Genomic DNA, 17545 nt, shown 5'->3' with positions numbered 1-17545 from the left:
AGCGTTTCAGGTAATAAACCATGTTTTGTTACTCTGAGAAAAGGCGGCGGTCCGTCAGGTCAGGTGCCGAGGTGCGTGGTATGCTGTCGCGGCGTCACGGCCACGTCAGGGCCTCGCCGCCCGCACTGAGCCATGCCCATGCATCTGCACGCGACCCCAACTTGCATCGCGCCCGGGTTATGCGATCCTCCCGGTGACAGTTTGTTTGCGCTGCTAATCGCTTAATTGCCGCGACGACGCAATCGCAATTTGCCGTCGACCCGTCTTTTCGCCGGAAAGATGCGGGCGAAAGCGACGCGGCTTTCCTTCTTTTCTCGATCGGGCCAAGAAAAGCGACCGGCCACAAGGCGAAACTGAACCCAACCAACAGCCCCGGATGATCGAATGTTACTGCGTGTATATTTATACGCGTATGCATTGTGCAAACAACGCAGACACATATTGCAGCTCGATCTCCACTAGAGGCAAGCGAGCACGCATCCACCCGCAGGACAGCTGCTTGTTTCCCTTTAGATTTCCCCTTTACTTACCTTTCTCTCTCTACCTAATATTGTTATCTCCCGGCTGTTGCACCACCACTACCTGATCATCTCTCTCTCTCTCTCTCTCTAACATTAACATGGTAGTCGTTTCCATACACACACGAGCTCCATCTCCACTGCAACATTAACATGGTAGTAGTCGTTTCTCAGGCAGCACTACCTAATATTGTTATCTCCTGGGTGTTGAAGCGAGCTCGTTTGCATATATACACGAGCAGGGGCGGGGCGAGTTGAGCACGCCTCCGTCCTCCGCTCTCCATCTATATAAGCAGGCAGGGTTGCTTCCGCCACCACCCCTGCCCCCTGTCCCTGTCCCTGTCCCCCGGCGCCGCGCTCCTCCTCCGTTCGATCCCCCACGCCACATGTAAGCAGCAAGATCTCGAGAGAGAGATCAGGGGGGGATCGAGCTAGCTAGCATATATACGGCAGTGCCGGCAGGCGGCGGCGGTTGCGGAGGATGGTGAAGTTCTCGCGGGAGTACGAGGCCAGCATCATCCCCGAGTGGAAGGCCGCCTTCGTCGACTACAAGGGCCTCAAGAAGCTCATCAAGAGGATCAAGATCGCCCGCCGCGACGCCGGCCCGCCGCCGCTGCTCGCCGCCACCACCGCCGGAAGCAGCTATGGCTTCTCGGTCCTTGATCCCGTCCGCTCCCTCACCGCCCGCTTCACCGGCGCGGCTCATCATGCGGCGGCTTCACCAGTACGTGTTCTAGCTGTGACGACTGTGTACCGTCCGTCGCCTCCTCGTCCCGGGCCGTAGCCGTAGGTGTACGCCGTCTTCAATATAATTCCGGGCGAGTACGTAGAGATAAGGCCGGCGGCGTCGATCGCCCACCCTGCAGTATTTCTGACGCGCGTATACGAACGTGCAGGAGGGCGAGGAGGAGAGCTTGGAGTCGGATTCAGGGGAGCTCGTGCGATCCACGAACAAGCATGTAATCATCTATCTATCTCGTCGATGGATTGAAGAAGCATGCATGCCCCCTGCAGAGACTATCGTTATTATTTAATCCGTTTCTAGCTTACTAATCGGCAATTCTCTTCATGATGGGATTCATTTGCTGCGTGTGCGCAGGAGCAAGAGTTCCTGGAGAAGGCGGACGAGGAGCTGGACAAGGTGAACAAGTTCTACGCGACGCAGGAGGCGGAGCTGCTGGCGCGCGGCGAGGCGCTCATCGAGCAGCTCCGCATCCTCGCCGACGTCAAGCGCATCCTCGCCGACCACGCGGCGGCGTCCCGCCGCGGCCGCGGGAGGGCGCTCGGCCGGGCCGCCTCCATGCCGCCCTCGCTCGAGCTCTCGCCGTCCCTGAACGGGTCCAGCGGCCGCCACCTCCTCTCCGGCCTCGCCTCGCCGCAGTCCATGTCAGGTAGGTGACCCGATCGATCTCCACGGGCGGCAAAGATAGGTGCGGGCACATGAACCCCACCCACCGGCTCGGCTTCCCAATCCCATGGTTTGGGCGTTTGGCCTTTGCATGCATGACGCGCACGTGACTGACGCCGACCGGGCTGACGTGGTGTGGTGCAGATGGGAGCGTGGAGCTGCAGCAGGCGCGGGTGGCGGAGGGCGCGGCCGTGGCGGAGGAGGTGATGGCGGCGCTGGAGCGCAACGGCGTGAGCTTCGTGGGCGGCGGGCTGGCCAAGGCGAAGAAGGACGGCAGCGGGAAGCAGCTGATGGGGCGGGCCGCGCTGCTGCAGCTGCCGGCGACGGTGCGGATCGACATCCCGCCGACGAGCCCCGGCAGGGCGGCGCTCAAGGTGTGGGAGGAGCTCGTGAACGTGCTCCGCAAGGACGGCGCCGACCCCGCCGCCGCCTTCGTCCACCGCAAGAAGGTCCAGCACGCCGAGAAGAACATCCGCGACGCCTTCCTCGCGCTCTACCGCGGCCTCGAGCTCCTCAAGAAGTTCAGGTACGTACACATGCTTAGCAGCTAGTACTACTAGTAGCTACTACCATCTCGATCGTTTGCCATTTATACTGGCTGCAACAACTGGAAGAATGCCGTCACGACAGTTGCATGCTCTCATCTAAATCTTGCCTTGCCTTCCTACGCCACTCGCTCTCTAACACACAAACCAACACCTGATCTGTTCATTGACACGATGCAGAGTGAGTGAGTGGTAGAGCTCTGCTTCTTATGAGTGATGAGTATACTCTGTATCCATCAATCCACGTTTCTGTCTGCACGTGGACACAGTTGGTGTTAGACACTTAGAAGATTTCAGTTAAATTTCAGCCAGTTTGCATGGATGGAGGCCAGCATCACGTAGGAGCCATGCACTAACCCTGGAGGGCGACACCAATTAGCATTTTTTTTCTTCTCATTTTATACTACTAAGCCGGCCAATAGTAGTTTATTTTATTAGACCTGTCCTTTTCTGCTGTTGTTAATTGTGAGGCTTTTGTTCTGCGGTGGTGATGGATCGATTGATCGCCTTTTCCTTTGTTTTGTGTGGCATATCTGTGTGGATGGATGCAGCTCCCTCAATGTAAAGGCTTTCACCAAAATATTGAAGAAATTCGTCAAGGTACCGTCTACCACTACTTCTCAACTAGCTATAGGCAGCATATGCGCGTGCTTTTTTGAAGTGGATGGACTCGAGGAGGGAAGAGACTAGACAAGACGACAATATACAGGCCAGAATAAAATGAGTTGGTACACTTAAAAGTTATTATCAAGACAAAGTCACTTAAAAATTATCTATTTTAGTAACATGGCATGATTTGTACGAAGAATTCAGATACACACACTATATGTGTTTCGCTATCTGCAAGTGACGAGATATGCTCTGCATTCCAGGTGTCAGAGCAGCAGCAAGCCACGGACAAGTTCTCAGAGAAGGTGAAGAGGTCGCAATTCAGCAGCTCCGACAAGGTACAATCCTCTTAGCTGAATCCCCTCTTGACGAACACGATACACCTGTCCGAAGAAGACGAAAACTGGCCAAGGAAGAATGAACATGTGGTGAAATCCTGAGCAGGTGCTTCAGCTCGCCGACGAGGTGGAGTGCATCTTTTTGAGGCACTTCGCCGGCAACGACAGGAAGGTGGCCATGAAGTACCTCAAGCCGCAGCAGCCCAGGAACACCCATATGATCACCTTCCTCGTAGGCAAGTAGCCTCCTCAAAGATCGAATTGATCGTCTTCTTAATCTCAGGCACCAAATGCTTACTAGTCCATATGTATCCTGATCTCGCTGATTCCTGTTTTTTCAGGCCTGTTCACAGGCACATTCGTGTCGTTGTTCATCATATATTCAGTCCTAGCCCATGTCGCCGGCATTTTCTCTTCTACCGGAAGCCCAGCCTACATGGACATAGTCTACCATGTCTTCAGGTCATTTCTGAAGCTAACTTCACACAGGCTTCTTCTTCTGATCATGAACCATACTTCATGGCTTCATGATGAAACAAGGATGCAAGTTTTACCTTAAGTAACATAGTTTCGGCCTTTGCTTCTGCAGCATGTTTGCACTCATCAGCCTGCACGTTTTCCTGTACGGCTGCAACCTCTTCATGTGGAAGAGCACCAGGATCAACAACAACTTCATCTTCGATTTCTCCTCCAGCACCGCCCTGACGCACAGGGACGCCTTCCTCATGTCGGCATCCATCATGTGCACCGTCGTTGCGGCGCTGGTCATCAACCTGTTCCTCAGGAACGCCGGCGCAACCTACACCGACGCATTGCCCGGGGCACTCCTAGTTGTAAGAAACACAAGCCATAGGGAAAGGATAAGTGTTGCGCTGCCAAAGAGATGTACTGATTTCAGTTCTCCAACACCCTTTGTTCTTTATTTTCAGCTGTCAACGGGGGTTCTGTTCTGCCCATTCAACATATTCTACCGCTCGACGCGCTACTGCTTCATGCGCGTCATGCGCAACATCATATTCTCGCCATTCTACAAGGTGAAGGACCCCCAGAATTCTTTTCCGCAGTTCACAGAAAGTTGGAAACATCCATCTGATGAGCAGGCTGAGTTGCAATGCAGGTTCTGATGGCTGATTTCTTCATGGCTGACCAGCTAACCAGCCAGGTAAATTCTGAACCTTATGCTACAAATTTCATTGAGCCTTACAGTGCGCATTCTTATCCGTTTAACTGGTTCTATCTTCCAGATCCCACTACTGAGACATATGGAATTCGCAGCATGCTACTTCATGGCTGGAACCTTTAGGAATCACGCATATGAGACTTGCACCAGCAGCCCACAATACACACACCTGGCCTATGTGATTTCCTTCCTACCTTACTACTGGAGAGCAATGCAGGTATAATCAAATCTACATGTGAACAATGTAAAATTCATGCAGTTGGCAGTTTCTTCAGATTAAGTCAAACTTAATGGAATGCCGATATCTGTTATAGTGTTTAAGGAGGTACCTGGAAGAAGGTCATGACATCAACCAACTTGCTAATGCTGGCAAGTACGTATCAGCAATGGTTGCAGCTGCTGTGAGGTTCAAGTACGCTGCAACTCCAACACCACTCTGGATGTGGATGGTAGTCATTTCATCCTCAGGCGCCACCATTTACCAGCTCTACTGGGACTTTGTCATGGACTGGGGTTTCTTAAACCCCAAATCTAAGAACTTATGGCTCCGGGATCAGCTCATCCTGAAGAAAAAGTCGATCTACTATGTTTCCATGGTACTATACCTTGTTCGCCTAATTTTCAATACTACAGCTGACTCAGGAAATACCAAATCCCAAGTTCAGTGGCACTAACACCCTTGAAACGCAGATGCTCAACCTTGCGCTGCGTCTAGCCTGGGCCCAGAGTGTAATGAAACTCCATCTTGGACAGGTGGAGTCTCGCTTGCTGGATTTCTCACTCGCCTCACTGGAAATTATACGACGAGGACATTGGAACTTCTACAGGTAATTGAAAAACAAGTAAAGAGGTGCAAGCTTAGTTCTAATTTAGTATGTTTCGGTATAACCTGATGTATGCTGAATTGGATTGCAGGCTGGAGAATGAACATTTAAACAACGCTGGAAAGTTCAGAGCAGTGAAGACTGTCCCATTACCATTCCGCGAACTTGAAACTGATTGATAAAGACAAAAGAACTTGCCATCATGCTCCCAGTATAAAGGGAATTTAGGGGAAGAGCTCCAAGAACAAATACACTGCCCCAGTTAATGCTTGTTCTACAGCTGGTGGCTAAGGGATAATAAAGTAATCAGAGAGCATAACTGCACAAGACCATGACGTTGCAGATTTAAGATGGAATAAGCTCAGACGGTGCATTGTAATGAGGGTGTCGGGGCATAGAAACATGAGGCATTGTGGTCAGGAAAGATTGGGTGGATTCCTTATTGGTCGATTGAAGAGTGTCCTGTGTTAATCGGCTAACAAGATCTTAACTTTGTCAATCGTTAAGCTATGTATGTATCGAATTGATGCCAGAAAAATATTTCATGGAATTGTAAACTCCTGGGCGTCAAACATAATTTGAACAATGATTCCAATACAAGTTACAACTGAGTGCCCAGGTAGCACATAAAAACATGCAAGGCAAATGATAAAAAGAAGGCACAGCAGAGCGAAAACAATCACAGGGGTAAAAACTAGATAACATTGTAACTAGATAATATTGCTAGTACAGTGAAACTGTGAAAGCAAGATGCTTCACACAGCAGGTGACATCAGAAGTGAACCATAAATAAAGTACATATATTACAAGACTCACACTGAACACAAATAAATGATAAATAGATAGCTACGACATGTACCTCCAGTGTGCTGGACGGTCTCTTGAGACAAGAAGAACCCTTGATGATGAGTAATCAAATGTAGGACAGTACAAATCATCAGGGCCAATAGTTTCTCTCACTCCAATTGTGTTTCCACGATCAAAGCTGTAAGTTGGCTGCATGTCTTCCTTATATGTGTCAAAGGCAAACAGACCCATACCACATGCAGCCAAAACAAGGTTCGAGTTGCCCCATACTTGAGTTATGGAAGAGTGATGGAAATGAGCATTGAATTCCGGTAACTCATAGGTAGCAACAAGCTTCCCCTTTCTCAACGAGTATTGCTGAACTCGTGATCTCAACCCCCCTTTTATTTGCAGTCGTCCTTCTGTGCTACCAATAAATACTGAATCTCCACGTGAGAAGATTGAGTTTGCTGTACCGCCATGTCTTGCTATTTTAAGACCAATGCCAGCAGGTACACGAAAATCAAATACATTAACACTTTCATGCGTACTAAAAACACCATCATTTCCTTCCACCTCAGACGAACTAACCCTGCAAAAACAAACCACAAGCTGGTCTTAAATGATTTGACCAATGCAGATGTCAGGAGATTTTCACAAATCTCTTTCAGATAATTCATAAACAGCAGGACAAGAAATTTGCTGCTGTTAATTACCAAAGAAACAGAAAATATTTTATTTGGTTTCAATAGCATAACAGTAGGTAAACTTGGCAGGATCTTAAATATGACTAACACTGGGACATTTCACATTTGCATGCATGTGATGTAAGATTTACTAATTTACCTTTGACGCACTCCGCCGCCCACCTCAGCATCTGTGTTATTCACATGAAGGCAGTACACTTTCTTACCGGATGAAGCGACAGACAACAAGGGTTGTGGATTAAGTGAATTCACATCCCACAACCCTATTGACTCGCTCCCAGCAATTACTACCTTTCCCCTGCTACGCCATTGCAGTGGGCTGGAGTATTCCATTCCCATCACTGGATTGCTAACTTCCCATTTCATCACTACATCACCATCACGGATATCGTAAGCTGTGACCATCTTCTGCTTGCTAGCAGTAGAAAGCAGGAGAGGTCCACAAGGTTTATACCACCATTGCTGTGTTTCTCCATTTGACAGCGCAGAGCTAGATCTTGATGAACCTAAATTAGAGAGAGGCCCAAGAACAGCCCTGGGTGGTGGAGCTGGCGCATGAGAAGCCTCCTCATCAATATGAAATGCTTTTACTTCTCTGGTATAGTAATCCCAGCTGCAAAACCCAGGCTCCAGTGCATTGCCAGCTGATGCAGCAACAACATATCTACCAGAACATCCATCTACACCTGGGGCGCGAATCAACCAGCAATCGCCCCACATATTATTTGATACCATGCTGGGAGGCTTGTACTCAGATTTGAACTGCACCAGAAATACAGATAAATGCAGTTAGCACTCAGGTTACCTAATTAATGTACATAAAAAATATAACAGAACAAACAAAAGCAGTAAATAACCAAATACCTCATGGTTTGCAATATCATAATAGGAGCATGTGCCATCACCATGAGCAAGAAGAACAGCTTCCCCCTCCGAAACAAACCATCCGCCAGTTGAAGACTTGTTTCCTATACCTGATAGCTGATCATTGGAAGACTCCTCTGTTTCCTCCTGAACCATCATGGAGGGCTTGTTTTCTTGCTCATCAAACTCTTCTAGCTTCTCTGAAGCAAGCAATTCAATCTCCTCCTTATGATTGGGACCAATTGGATTCTTTGAGCTACCTTGGCTCGATGTCTTGCTGGTTGCATCTGCTACTTCACATATCATGTTCTTTTCCATTTTCTTAGCGCGGCGGTCCTTGAAGAAGTCATTTTCTTCACCGTCTAAAGAAGCAAGAAACTCCATGGTTATACTATTCTCGTCAACATCAGGGGCTGGGGCAGCAGGTCCTGTTTTCCCAGGGGAAATCTTCTTTGTATCCGCAGATGACTCCTGGTGAGTAGAAGTCGAAGATTTACGATCCCTCAACAATTTGTGATGCGGAAAGAACCTTGCCTCCAGTTCATCAGTATTCAACCCTTTTCCAGCATGCTTCAGGCCACTTGGCTTCACAAGAGTACATTTTGCAGCGCTTTCAGCATAAGAACTCTCACATTCACTGCTATCTGCAGTACCTAGCTGTATCTTATTATCATCCTTGACATGAGAAATCGCCTTCTCAATGGCAGTGATTTCCTTCTGAATATTTGACAGGATCTGCTTTGGTTCGTCTGGGTTGTTCTCATCAAGCATTTCTTTGGTTTTCTTGATATCGGTAGCAATCTTCTGAACCCTCCCTTCCAGCGCCGCTAGTTTCTCATGAAGCTTGCTTGGGTACTTGTTAACACCAGACACAGGTTTAACTGACCTTCCCTCCCCACCTGCAGCTGCTCTCTCAAAAACTCTAATTTTGTCTGCCAATTTGCCCTTTTCTTCCTGCTTCTTACTCTCCTCATTATTCTTTTGCTGCTCCCTCGTGCCAGGAACATCAATTGAGTCCACCACATGGACAGTGAACACTGGGATGACAGAACCATTGCCTTCCTCATCATCCTTCTGGGCAGGACAAAAATCTGCAGCATTGGAAGAAGCTTCTCCCAAATCAGCTTTTTTGGCATGCATCTCCTTCACCAATTTCATATTGAGCCCATCTTTCTTCCTACTGATTTCTTCACCTGCCTTTGCCTTCGTATCAAGGTCCTCTCTTCTCCCAACTATCTCTTCACTTTGCTTTTTCATATTAGCACCAGTGATCTCTGTTTTCCCTTTGATCTCATCACATTGCTTCGACACATTCACACCAAAGTTATCCCTTTTCCCACCGATCTGCTTGGCCTTTGCATCAAAGCTCTCCCTTTTCCTGTCAATCTCACCAGTTTGCTTCGCTTTGGCATCAAGGTCATCTCTTTTCCTGCCGATCCCATCCAAGCCCTTGGCCTTAGCATCAAACCCCTCCCGTCTCTTGCTAATGTCATCACTGCCAACACCAGCACTCCCTCTCCTAGCCTCCGAGGCCCTAGATCCAACAACATTTACCGACCTCCTCCCTTTCTCTACAGAAGAAGACCTGATCCCACCACTCACGCTCCGCTGCAAGCCCGCGTCCGCCACGGGGTCCTTCCCGATGGAAGCCCGCCCCGGCACCACGGAAGCCCGGAGGGTGGAGACGAGCTTGGAGGAGTCCACCGAGCTCTGGATCCTACTGGCCCGCGGGAGCGACGACGTGGACCACCGCACGGCGGAGGTGGGCTTGACCGGCTTGGACGCTGAGTTCTCCTTGCCGGCGGCGGCCGCGGGCGTGCGCCGGGCGGACGAAGAGATGGAGAACGGCTTGGGGGTGAGCGGGCGCGAGGCCGCGGCCGTGGCCGAGGCCTTGCCGCCGCCGCCGCGGCCCTTGAGGCGGGAGGACATGGCGGGGTGGCGATGCAGGGCTAGGGTTTGGGGGATTCGGGGGAGACGAGACAAGGGGAAAGGTCGCTCTGATTTGGATTTGGGAATGGTCGGTTGATTTGAGATTTGGGGAAGGGACGTTTCAAATTTCGAAATCGTTCGGGCGGGAGCATTTTTTTGGGCCCGTGGTGCCCGGCGCCCTGCAGTTCGCGAGGTAGGCCCACATGGAGGATACGTAGAGACAACTTTATTTTAGTAGTCAGCAGAAAGAATCGAATTTGACCCGCTGATTGACCAGTTTCATTTTGCATAAATTGTGGGTCTTATAGGATGTATACCAAAAAAAAATTGGGTGCTTAAGAAAGGCATAAATTTCCGGAGATTCAACTAAATAAAATGAATTTAATAACAAGGGAAAGGAACAAAGAAAAGGAAGGCACAAATGCCAGAAGTGAGGAGGATATGGACGAAGAGAAAAGCTTCAGAATCGATGCAGATACTTTGTGTATAGATCGAACTTTAACGATCAAGTATGCTTCTTAGTGGGCCTTATTTTGTTAGCTTGCAAGTACTTGAGGTGTCGTGTGTGCGCATCTCCTTTAATCGCAAAAAATAGAAAAGGGATGTCGATAGAGTGCAGTGACAAATTTATAAACCAAGATCCCGGGGTGTCCATCATCATCAATCAATCAATCGATAGCTGATCGTGTGCAGTACCGATTCTGGTTTCCTAGGGTCTAAAGTCTAGACCCGTTACATCAAAGAAAATCTTATCATTTAGAAGTATTAAATAAAATCTAATTATAAAACTAAATGTAGAACCCCAGGACTAATTCGCGAGACGAATCTAATAGACCATGATTAGCGGATGATTACTGTAGCATCACTGTGATAAATTATGAATTGATTAGGCTCATTAAATTTGTCTCGCGAATTAGCACCTATCTGTGAAAAAAAATTTGTAATTAGACTTTATTTAATACTTCTAAATGATAAGATTCTCTTTGACGTGACGGGTGTAAAGTTTACAGAGCAGGAAATGACACGATTTTCCACATCCCTGGGGTCGTTGTCAACAGGACAACAGCGCATGATCCGCTTGGCCGTAACAACCCACTAAAGATTGTAGACGGCTTGGAGAAGGCAGCAGTGTAATACAGTGATCTAGTGCTAGTGATGCCCAAAACAGCAAAACGTCTCTCAGAAGAATGGAATGGAAGCAAGAAGCATGGGAAAATAATCTGTCGGCACACATCAGAGAGACTATCAGAAGAATGGAACGGAAGCAATCAACAGCAGCAAAAGGGGCGGAACAAACAAGCATGTGCATTGAGCTTCCTCTTTGCGAGAAAATCGCTGCATATTTGTAATCTTCCATACAACAGGGGGGAGGGGAACGCTACAGTCCCCCTCAAACACATTTTTCAACAACAACAGGGCCATATCATCAAACATACATCCAGCAAGATGAAAAACGGAGGGGGACAAAAATAGCACTGACTGAATTACAGATTAGCGGGGTATAAGCCATCCTGTACCTTCTCAAGGAGATTCGACTCCAATCCCATTGCCACGCCTCCAGGCACAGCAACAATCTGCCTCGGGCGTGCAGCTGCCATCAACTAACATCTTAAGAATGCAAAGACAACTTACTATGCTGGTGAAAACGTGCTTTACTCCTCGAAGCCATCCATCATGGGGCGGTGGCCTCCTCCTTCTGAAGTGTTTTTCGATGATTGTTTTCGGGCTGTTCCCCGCCTGCTCTTGGCTTTCTTTGCCTTCATCCTCCGCTTCTTCTCAGTGGTATCAACCCAGGTGTAGTCAGAAGGTATGTGGAATGGATCAACCTCGTCTTTCCAGTTTCTGCTATCACCGCTGTCACCGGACTGCGTACCTCGGCCACCCCTTACCCACGAATACCATGAGCCTGATCCTTCTGATTCTTTGGCCTTCGCATCCTGGAACTGCGTCGGACTTGAAGGTGGTGTGGCAAACTCATCTAGAGGCTGTAATTCTTCAAACTTCGTGAACGTCACAATGACGCGTATCGTTGGAACAATAGGGATAGCAATCTGAAATAAGATGCTACACAAGGTCAGGCATCACTATGCCAAATTAGACATTAACGCCTAAAGTGTCTATCATCCGTGGTCATTCTCTTCTGTGATAATCAGAAGAAAATACACTCAGAATGCCCTCAAAGAAAAATATCGTGCAAGAAGAGCTATTCATGAGAGCACCATGGAATTTACAGAGTGAACAGTGCGAGATCGGGCAATCCGTCCTTACTTCAATCAACCGTGAGTCATACACTAAACTGTCATTTCACATGCCAAAATAAAATTCGGGTACGCCAAATAAAAAATGTGTCAATTGATTTAGTAGCCTGTTGTGAAAGCTATCAAGAAACGGAAAGGCCCAAAGCAATGCAAGAAGGGCAAGTGGGAGATATAACTTGGCTAGTTGGCTTCACACCAAAATGCTAAAAAGAGCAGCATGAATCGCAATAAATAAATAAATCACATTTCATAAGTGTTCCTCGCTCAGCCTGGATAATAAGATATCACATGCAGTACCATTTATCAGGAGAGTGGTTAGGAATGTCAATGTAGGATGTACCATCAACTACCTTTTGAGCTCTAAGGTCAGTACAGAGCAGTGGGGAATTAGTTTTCTGGTGGTTTGGTGTAGGACCCAGCTAATCAAGACTTGAATGGAGGAAGAGACAAAGCGGGTGGGTGATAGGGCAGTGCAAGAAGAAAGTTTTGAAAACACCAACAGGAACTAGATATCTTTTTGGCAGCTTCTGAAATCTGCAAGATTATTGAACTGAGATGTTGGGAGCAGCCAACCACTAGCTATTTTTATAGGATTTAAAGTTGATTAACAAAATAGCAAAGATGTGACAAACAGATGAAAAAAAAAAAGAAAACATAGCTCAGACTATATTCTATGGCTCAATATTGTACTGTACACATAGTAATTTGCATACAGTAGTGAAAAATGATGGTATACATTAAGACATCTAATAAAAACAGTAGTGCTGTATGTCACATGTTGAGAACTATAAATCTCAATAATAGTGAAAAGTAGTCGACCTCTACTTATTCCAAAAGGCATGATGGCCAACTGTATTAGTAGCTTAAAAGCAATTTTTTTCATACTTAGCATGGAATGGTTCTTATGAAAGTAATAAGGATCATAGTGCACCAGTGCCATTGTATTTTTCTTTTCAAGCAGGCAAGAGGTGGACACCGCATCTTATGATTGTGTCCTTTGTAGTGCAAATAATTGATTACCAGGAAGGCACACATAAGATGTGCCGGTTCTATAACATGAATAATACTTTCTTACAGTTCCTACCAAAACAATACTTTATATTTTTGGCAAACAAAAGGTCCTAGGAAAAAAGAACATGAGTAGCAAAAACATAATGCAAGAATTGAAGAAGGTACTATTCACAACAGTGATCCAAACAACATGATGCGAAAATACAGCAGAAGTTAACAAGGGGAAGAGCAAAGAACATGCACAGCAGACGCAGCCAACAATGGTGTTTCAGGCAACCAGCATGAAGCTTTAGACTATGCAGTAAGCAAACAGTTGTTGGCAGCGGTACAGATATTGAATTCAGATATGGCAGAATATCTTGAGTAGCAAAGAGCCATGGTTGCCCACTTGAGGAGATTGAAAAATAACAGGCACACAATTTGATTGGAATAATCGGCAAGATGCAATTGGTTGGAAATTTGAACTGAGATGGTACATGCTAATATAATCAAGTTGCCAGATGGTTACCTTGACTGGAAATGTGCCGGTAGGAAGCTTGGTTGTCAGGAGTTCCCTAAGCCTCCTGACAGCCTTCACTTTATTTGCTAGGACATCGAGCAGAGGGATCAGTTCATCTGTCTTCAAAGGGAAATCTGGTGTCAACCACAACACTGGTCTTAATCCCTTCTTGTACTCGCTTTCAGTTTTAAGAGAATCGCCTGATGGACCAGTATTCTTCTTCTTCCTGCTGCCCTTCTCCTTTTGCTTCCCTGGATCACCCGATTCATCCTTACTCCCCGCCTTGGATGGCTTGTCGTCGCTCTTGGATCCTTTCTTGCCACCCCAACCAAACCACCCCTTCTTATCTTTGACCACACCATTCGCATCCATATGATCGGCCCCACTGTCACCTTCCTCGCCCCTCTCCTCAGATTCCTCTTCGTTGTTCCCCATCCTAAGCGCAGAATCAAGCTGCTTTCTCTCCTCAGCAGTCAACACTTCATCTAACTCAGCATCAAGCTCTGCGCCCCTACCATTCTTCTCCTCCCCATCCATCGCAAACAGCTCCTCATCCGTCATTGCCCCCGGCACCCGCCTAGATTTCACTGTCACTAGGACATTTAACATGTCATACACCTTGGCTTTCCATTGTCCCACAGCTTCCGTCCTCTCTTGCCGGCGCCAATTCAAGTGTGGCACGAGCTCTGCCTGTGTCACGTCGATTCCAGGACGGTACATATTCGTCTTGGACATCAATGCCACCTCATGTGCCACCTCGGTCTCCGTTGGCTGCACACCCGCTCCCTCCAACGCATCTGTAATCTCCTTATCCTTGTGAGCCAGGACTATGAGAGAACCAGGGTGCAATTCCTTACCCCCAGCATCCTCAGGCCTCGCACCATCCCCCAGGAACAGGAAGGTCTGATCTGAGCGCTGAATGCGGAAGCCGTCGAAGCCAGCGAGCGTCATGTCAGCCCGCAGCGCGGCCCCACGCTTCCAAATGCGGTAGGTGTCTGACGGGGCGATGCGGCCGATGAATGGTATGACGGATGACTCGAAGTGGAAGGAGATCTCCATGTAGAAGTCGCGGATGCGGCTGATGGAGGCGAGGATGCGCGGGAGGCGGCGGCACCACTTGGCCCAGGCGAGCGGCTGGTAGTGGCGCGCGATGATGGTGGCGATGGCCTCCTCGCGGGTGCAGACGGCCTCCTGGAGCGCGGACCAGCCGTCGGCGTTCTGGAGCGACCAGTCGGCGCCCGCGGACATGAGGATGTCCGCGGCGACGGGGTCGCGGAGGCGCACGGCGAGGTGGAGCGGGGTCTCCCTCCGCGGCACGTCGCGGCGGTCGATGACGGCGGAGACGGCGTCGGCGACGGCCTCCCCCGCGATGGACTCCTGCTCGGTGGTGACCTCGCCGGCGCGCGGCAGGCGCGGGAGCCCCGCGACCAGCCTCCTGAGCGCGGCGTGGTCGCGTCGCGCCACGGCGAGGTGCGCCGGGCTGTGCGCGTACTTGGACACGTCGTCCATGGCGGGGCGGGACGGGACGGGTGCGGCAGGCTCCCCCGGGCGCGGCCGCGGCGCGCTCCTGGCTAGGTCAGGCGGATCTGGGACCGGGCCCCGAGGGGCATGGGGGTGCGGAGGTTCCCCCAGATCTGGCGCGGCGGAGAAGGGCGGCCGGGATCGCCGCGCTCCGGCGGCGCCGCCGGGGCGAGGGAGGTCGGGCGAGGACGAGCGGTGGGGAGGAGCGAGGCCGGGCGGAGGGGGAAGTGGTCCTCCTATTCTGGGGCCTCGAGCCGCAGTTATTTTTCTCCCCTCCTCTCTGTCTCGCGCCCGCTCGCTCGCTCGCTCGGTCGCCCGGGGGTAGGAGGCGAAGGCGAAGGGTGGAGGTGGGAGGCCCGGGGGTGCCTATCGTCTCTCTCCTGGCGCGAGACGAGAGGAAGGCTGGCCTGTCCTCCTCTGTTCTGTTCCCGTCGTCCCGTTCTGACCAAAGAGAGCGGGTGCCGTCGTGGCATGGGATCGCCAATTGTGAACTTGTAACTGCTACGCAAGGTAAGCTGCCATTGATGAATCTAATCATGAGTGATCCTCATTACTCTCGAATCTCGATAGAGATTGACAGTGCCAATTCCGGTTACTGCAACTGCCAATTTCGGTCTAAGCATGATTGACGATAGGTAAGGAGGATTTTTTATAGCAAACGTGCGAAAAGGACTCATACATAAACATTGGACGGTCGAGAATTTTTTTATCATAAGACAGTATATTTAGATAGTATAGGTAGTATAAGGATGGTATGGCAAAAATTATTTCACTTTCACCTCTGATGCAACGGCCTAAAAGTGTTGCAGTATACTAAAATAGTTGCAATAGATAAAATTCAAAAACATTATAAAATTTATCCTTAATTTATATTAAGTTATTATTGATAATGTTATCATTTCTAATGAACAGTTTGATCTTTTCTATACTACGTATTGTCTGTCAAGTGGTACTATTGTGCGCCCTAAAAGATTTAGATCTGGGAGGATATATATCCGGATTGAGTAGCTTCGACCCGTAATTGAGGCTAACTAAATTGGTTATCTCAGAACCCGAACCAAACACCAGCCGATTTGGTAGGTAAATATATCGCTGAATTTTGGCTTTATTGATGCTGCATGGGGGTCATGGGCATCTACCTATAACAAGAGAAACCCCAGTCCAGCTTGTATTCTCCTCTCCCTCACCCTGTGTGAAAAAGGAGAAAAAGGAAATCAAAGAAACGGAGCTAGCATTAAACAACATGCCTGTCGCTGTTACAGCAATTGCCAATTAGCACCAGCAATCAAGCATTAGGTTACACAAATCATGCGATCAACCAGACCACGAGATGGGCAGCGTTGAAGTCGCCGGTTGGTCGGCAGTCCCCCCGGCGCCGTGTTGACACAGACAAATTTCCTCGCGCATGAACAGTACACAAGAGCGCCCGAGACGAAGAGGCCGGGTCAGCAAGTCACCGGACGAGCTCGGCGTGCAAGGCGGGCGGACAGACGAGCGGCTGCACGGAGAGAAATATCTGGTCGGGTTGGTGCCTGCCTGACGAGCCGAGTCGCCAGCAGCACGGCGCGGGGGGAGCCCAGATGCTGTACCTGTGCTCGTGGCTGAAGCGGATCAGAGATTGGATGCTTCTGTCCCTGGCGAGATTTGCAGGCAGGCAAGCAGGGTAGGTGGGCTTGATCTCCTGCTGCACGGCACAGCTGGAGCGAAATGGCGCCATTAGCTCAGCTCTCACTGTTCCTGTACACCCCCCTTAAAGTTCAGTGCATCAGATCAGGCACACTTTTTCCGCAGTAAAATTTGTCCAAGGTCCTGCATGTACTGGGATCGATCAAGAGGATTTTTTACCGGCTGGAAAAAAAAAGGTTGAGAACCTGCAGTGCAGTAGTAACGATCTGAAACCACTGCAGATGCAAATGTTCATCTTGAGTCTTGATCAGGCCGCCGAAGTAGAGCTACAGATCTCACTGCATCCAAATCTTGGCGAGTGAAACTGAACGCACAACAGCCAATCCACATCTCACAGTCTTCTCCATATGACCATACCTCTGTTGCTGCTGATTCAGTGTTGATGCGCCCGCTTGATCTGCTAGCATCTAGATTCGAGATGCGCAGAGCAGTGGCGAGATATAAATAAGGTCGGCGACACGGGCCCAGCCCCAGCGCATGGCGGCTGCCTGTGGTTGGTCCCCTGAGGGCCGCTGGTGCTCATCTCAGCAGCTCTGCACCTCAACTCATGTGACCATGCCTTCCCAAAGCGAGGCCCCTCCCTCCATGATAAGCAGGCAGGGCTGGGCCAAGCTTGCAGCGCAGAGGCCGCGCCTTGCTCAGCAGCAGCAGACAGCGAGGGGCCTAAAGCTTCAGAGCACGCCCCTGTTTAGCTGGGACTACGCAGTAAACAACTGGGCATGAGGTGTTCCACGGCTTAGTTAATCGCAGGGCAGCATTTCTCTCTGGAAAGGTTGGTGTGTCATGATGCGATCTTGTGGCGTTAGTAGCATGCATCTCCTTGATGTCTTGTGATGATGGCCTACGCTCTGATTATGCCCAA

General features: G+C 49.4%; 3 protein-coding genes across 3 annotated transcripts; 1 reads left to right on the top strand and 2 right to left on the bottom strand.

The window, feature by feature from the left end:
* The first annotated feature begins 771 nt into the window (after positions 1–771).
* LOC112883938 (phosphate transporter PHO1-2) lies at positions 772–5936 on the top strand. Its single transcript, XM_025949211.1, has 15 exons — positions 772–1242; positions 1415–1477; positions 1618–1909; positions 2071–2452; positions 3023–3071; positions 3344–3418; positions 3525–3654; positions 3760–3880; positions 4008–4251; positions 4348–4452; positions 4536–4580; positions 4663–4815; positions 4913–5194; positions 5289–5425; positions 5514–5936. Exons 1-15 carry the CDS (start codon positions 1000–1002, stop codon positions 5599–5601), a joined length of 2409 nt encoding a protein of 802 aa, XP_025804996.1. The 5' UTR covers positions 772–999; the 3' UTR covers positions 5602–5936.
* A 167-nt stretch (positions 5937–6103) lies between these two features.
* LOC112883929 (KIN14B-interacting protein At4g14310) lies at positions 6104–9799 on the bottom strand. The gene is made up of 3 exons (XM_025949200.1): positions 7780–9799; positions 7055–7677; positions 6104–6800 (listed from the first exon to the last, which is right to left on the bottom strand). Exons 1-3 carry the CDS (start codon positions 9706–9708, stop codon positions 6269–6271), a joined length of 3084 nt encoding a protein of 1027 aa, XP_025804985.1. The 5' UTR covers positions 9709–9799; the 3' UTR covers positions 6104–6268.
* Positions 9800–10993: 1194 nt separating this feature from the next.
* LOC112887206 (ankyrin repeat domain-containing protein 13C-B) lies at positions 10994–15334 on the bottom strand. The gene is made up of 2 exons (XM_025953335.1): positions 13486–15334; positions 10994–11759 (listed from the first exon to the last, which is right to left on the bottom strand). The coding sequence occupies exons 1-2, from the start codon at positions 14983–14985 to the stop codon at positions 11361–11363; spliced, it is 1899 nt and encodes a 632-aa protein (XP_025809120.1). The 5' UTR covers positions 14986–15334; the 3' UTR covers positions 10994–11360.
* Between the last annotated feature and the right edge of the window lie 2211 nt (positions 15335–17545).

Source organism: Panicum hallii, chromosome 1 (genome assembly GCF_002211085.1).
Source record: "Panicum hallii strain FIL2 chromosome 1, PHallii_v3.1, whole genome shotgun sequence".
NCBI lineage: Eukaryota > Viridiplantae > Streptophyta > Magnoliopsida > Poales > Poaceae > Panicum > Panicum hallii.
This window is presented reverse-complemented; position numbering and strand designations above follow the sequence as displayed.

Bases quoted from the DNA above. Each gene is read 5' to 3' on its own strand.
- LOC112883938 (XM_025949211.1), top strand. From the start codon at position 1,000: ATGGTGAAGTTCTCGCGGGAGTACGAGGCCAGCATCATCCCCGAGTGG. The intron at 3,655-3,759 runs GCAAGTAGCCTC...CTGTTTTTTCAG, and splicing joins TATGATCACCTTCCTCGTAG to GCCTGTTCACAGGCACATTC. The intron at 4,252-4,347 runs GTAAGAAACACA...CTTTATTTTCAG, and splicing joins TGCCCGGGGCACTCCTAGTT to CTGTCAACGGGGGTTCTGTT.
- LOC112883929 (XM_025949200.1), bottom strand. From the start codon at position 9,708: ATGTCCTCCCGCCTCAAGGGCCGCGGCGGCGGCGGCAAGGCCTCGGCC. The intron at 7,678-7,779 runs GTATTTGGTTAT...TTTCTGGTGCAG, and splicing joins ATGATATTGCAAACCATGAG to TTCAAATCTGAGTACAAGCC. The intron at 6,801-7,054 runs GTAAATTAGTAA...TTGTTTTTGCAG, and splicing joins GGCGGCGGAGTGCGTCAAAG to GGTTAGTTCGTCTGAGGTGG.
- LOC112887206 (XM_025953335.1), bottom strand. From the start codon at position 14,985: ATGGACGACGTGTCCAAGTACGCGCACAGCCCGGCGCACCTCGCCGTG. The intron at 11,760-13,485 runs GTAACCATCTGG...ATCTTATTTCAG, and splicing joins CCGGCACATTTCCAGTCAAG to ATTGCTATCCCTATTGTTCC.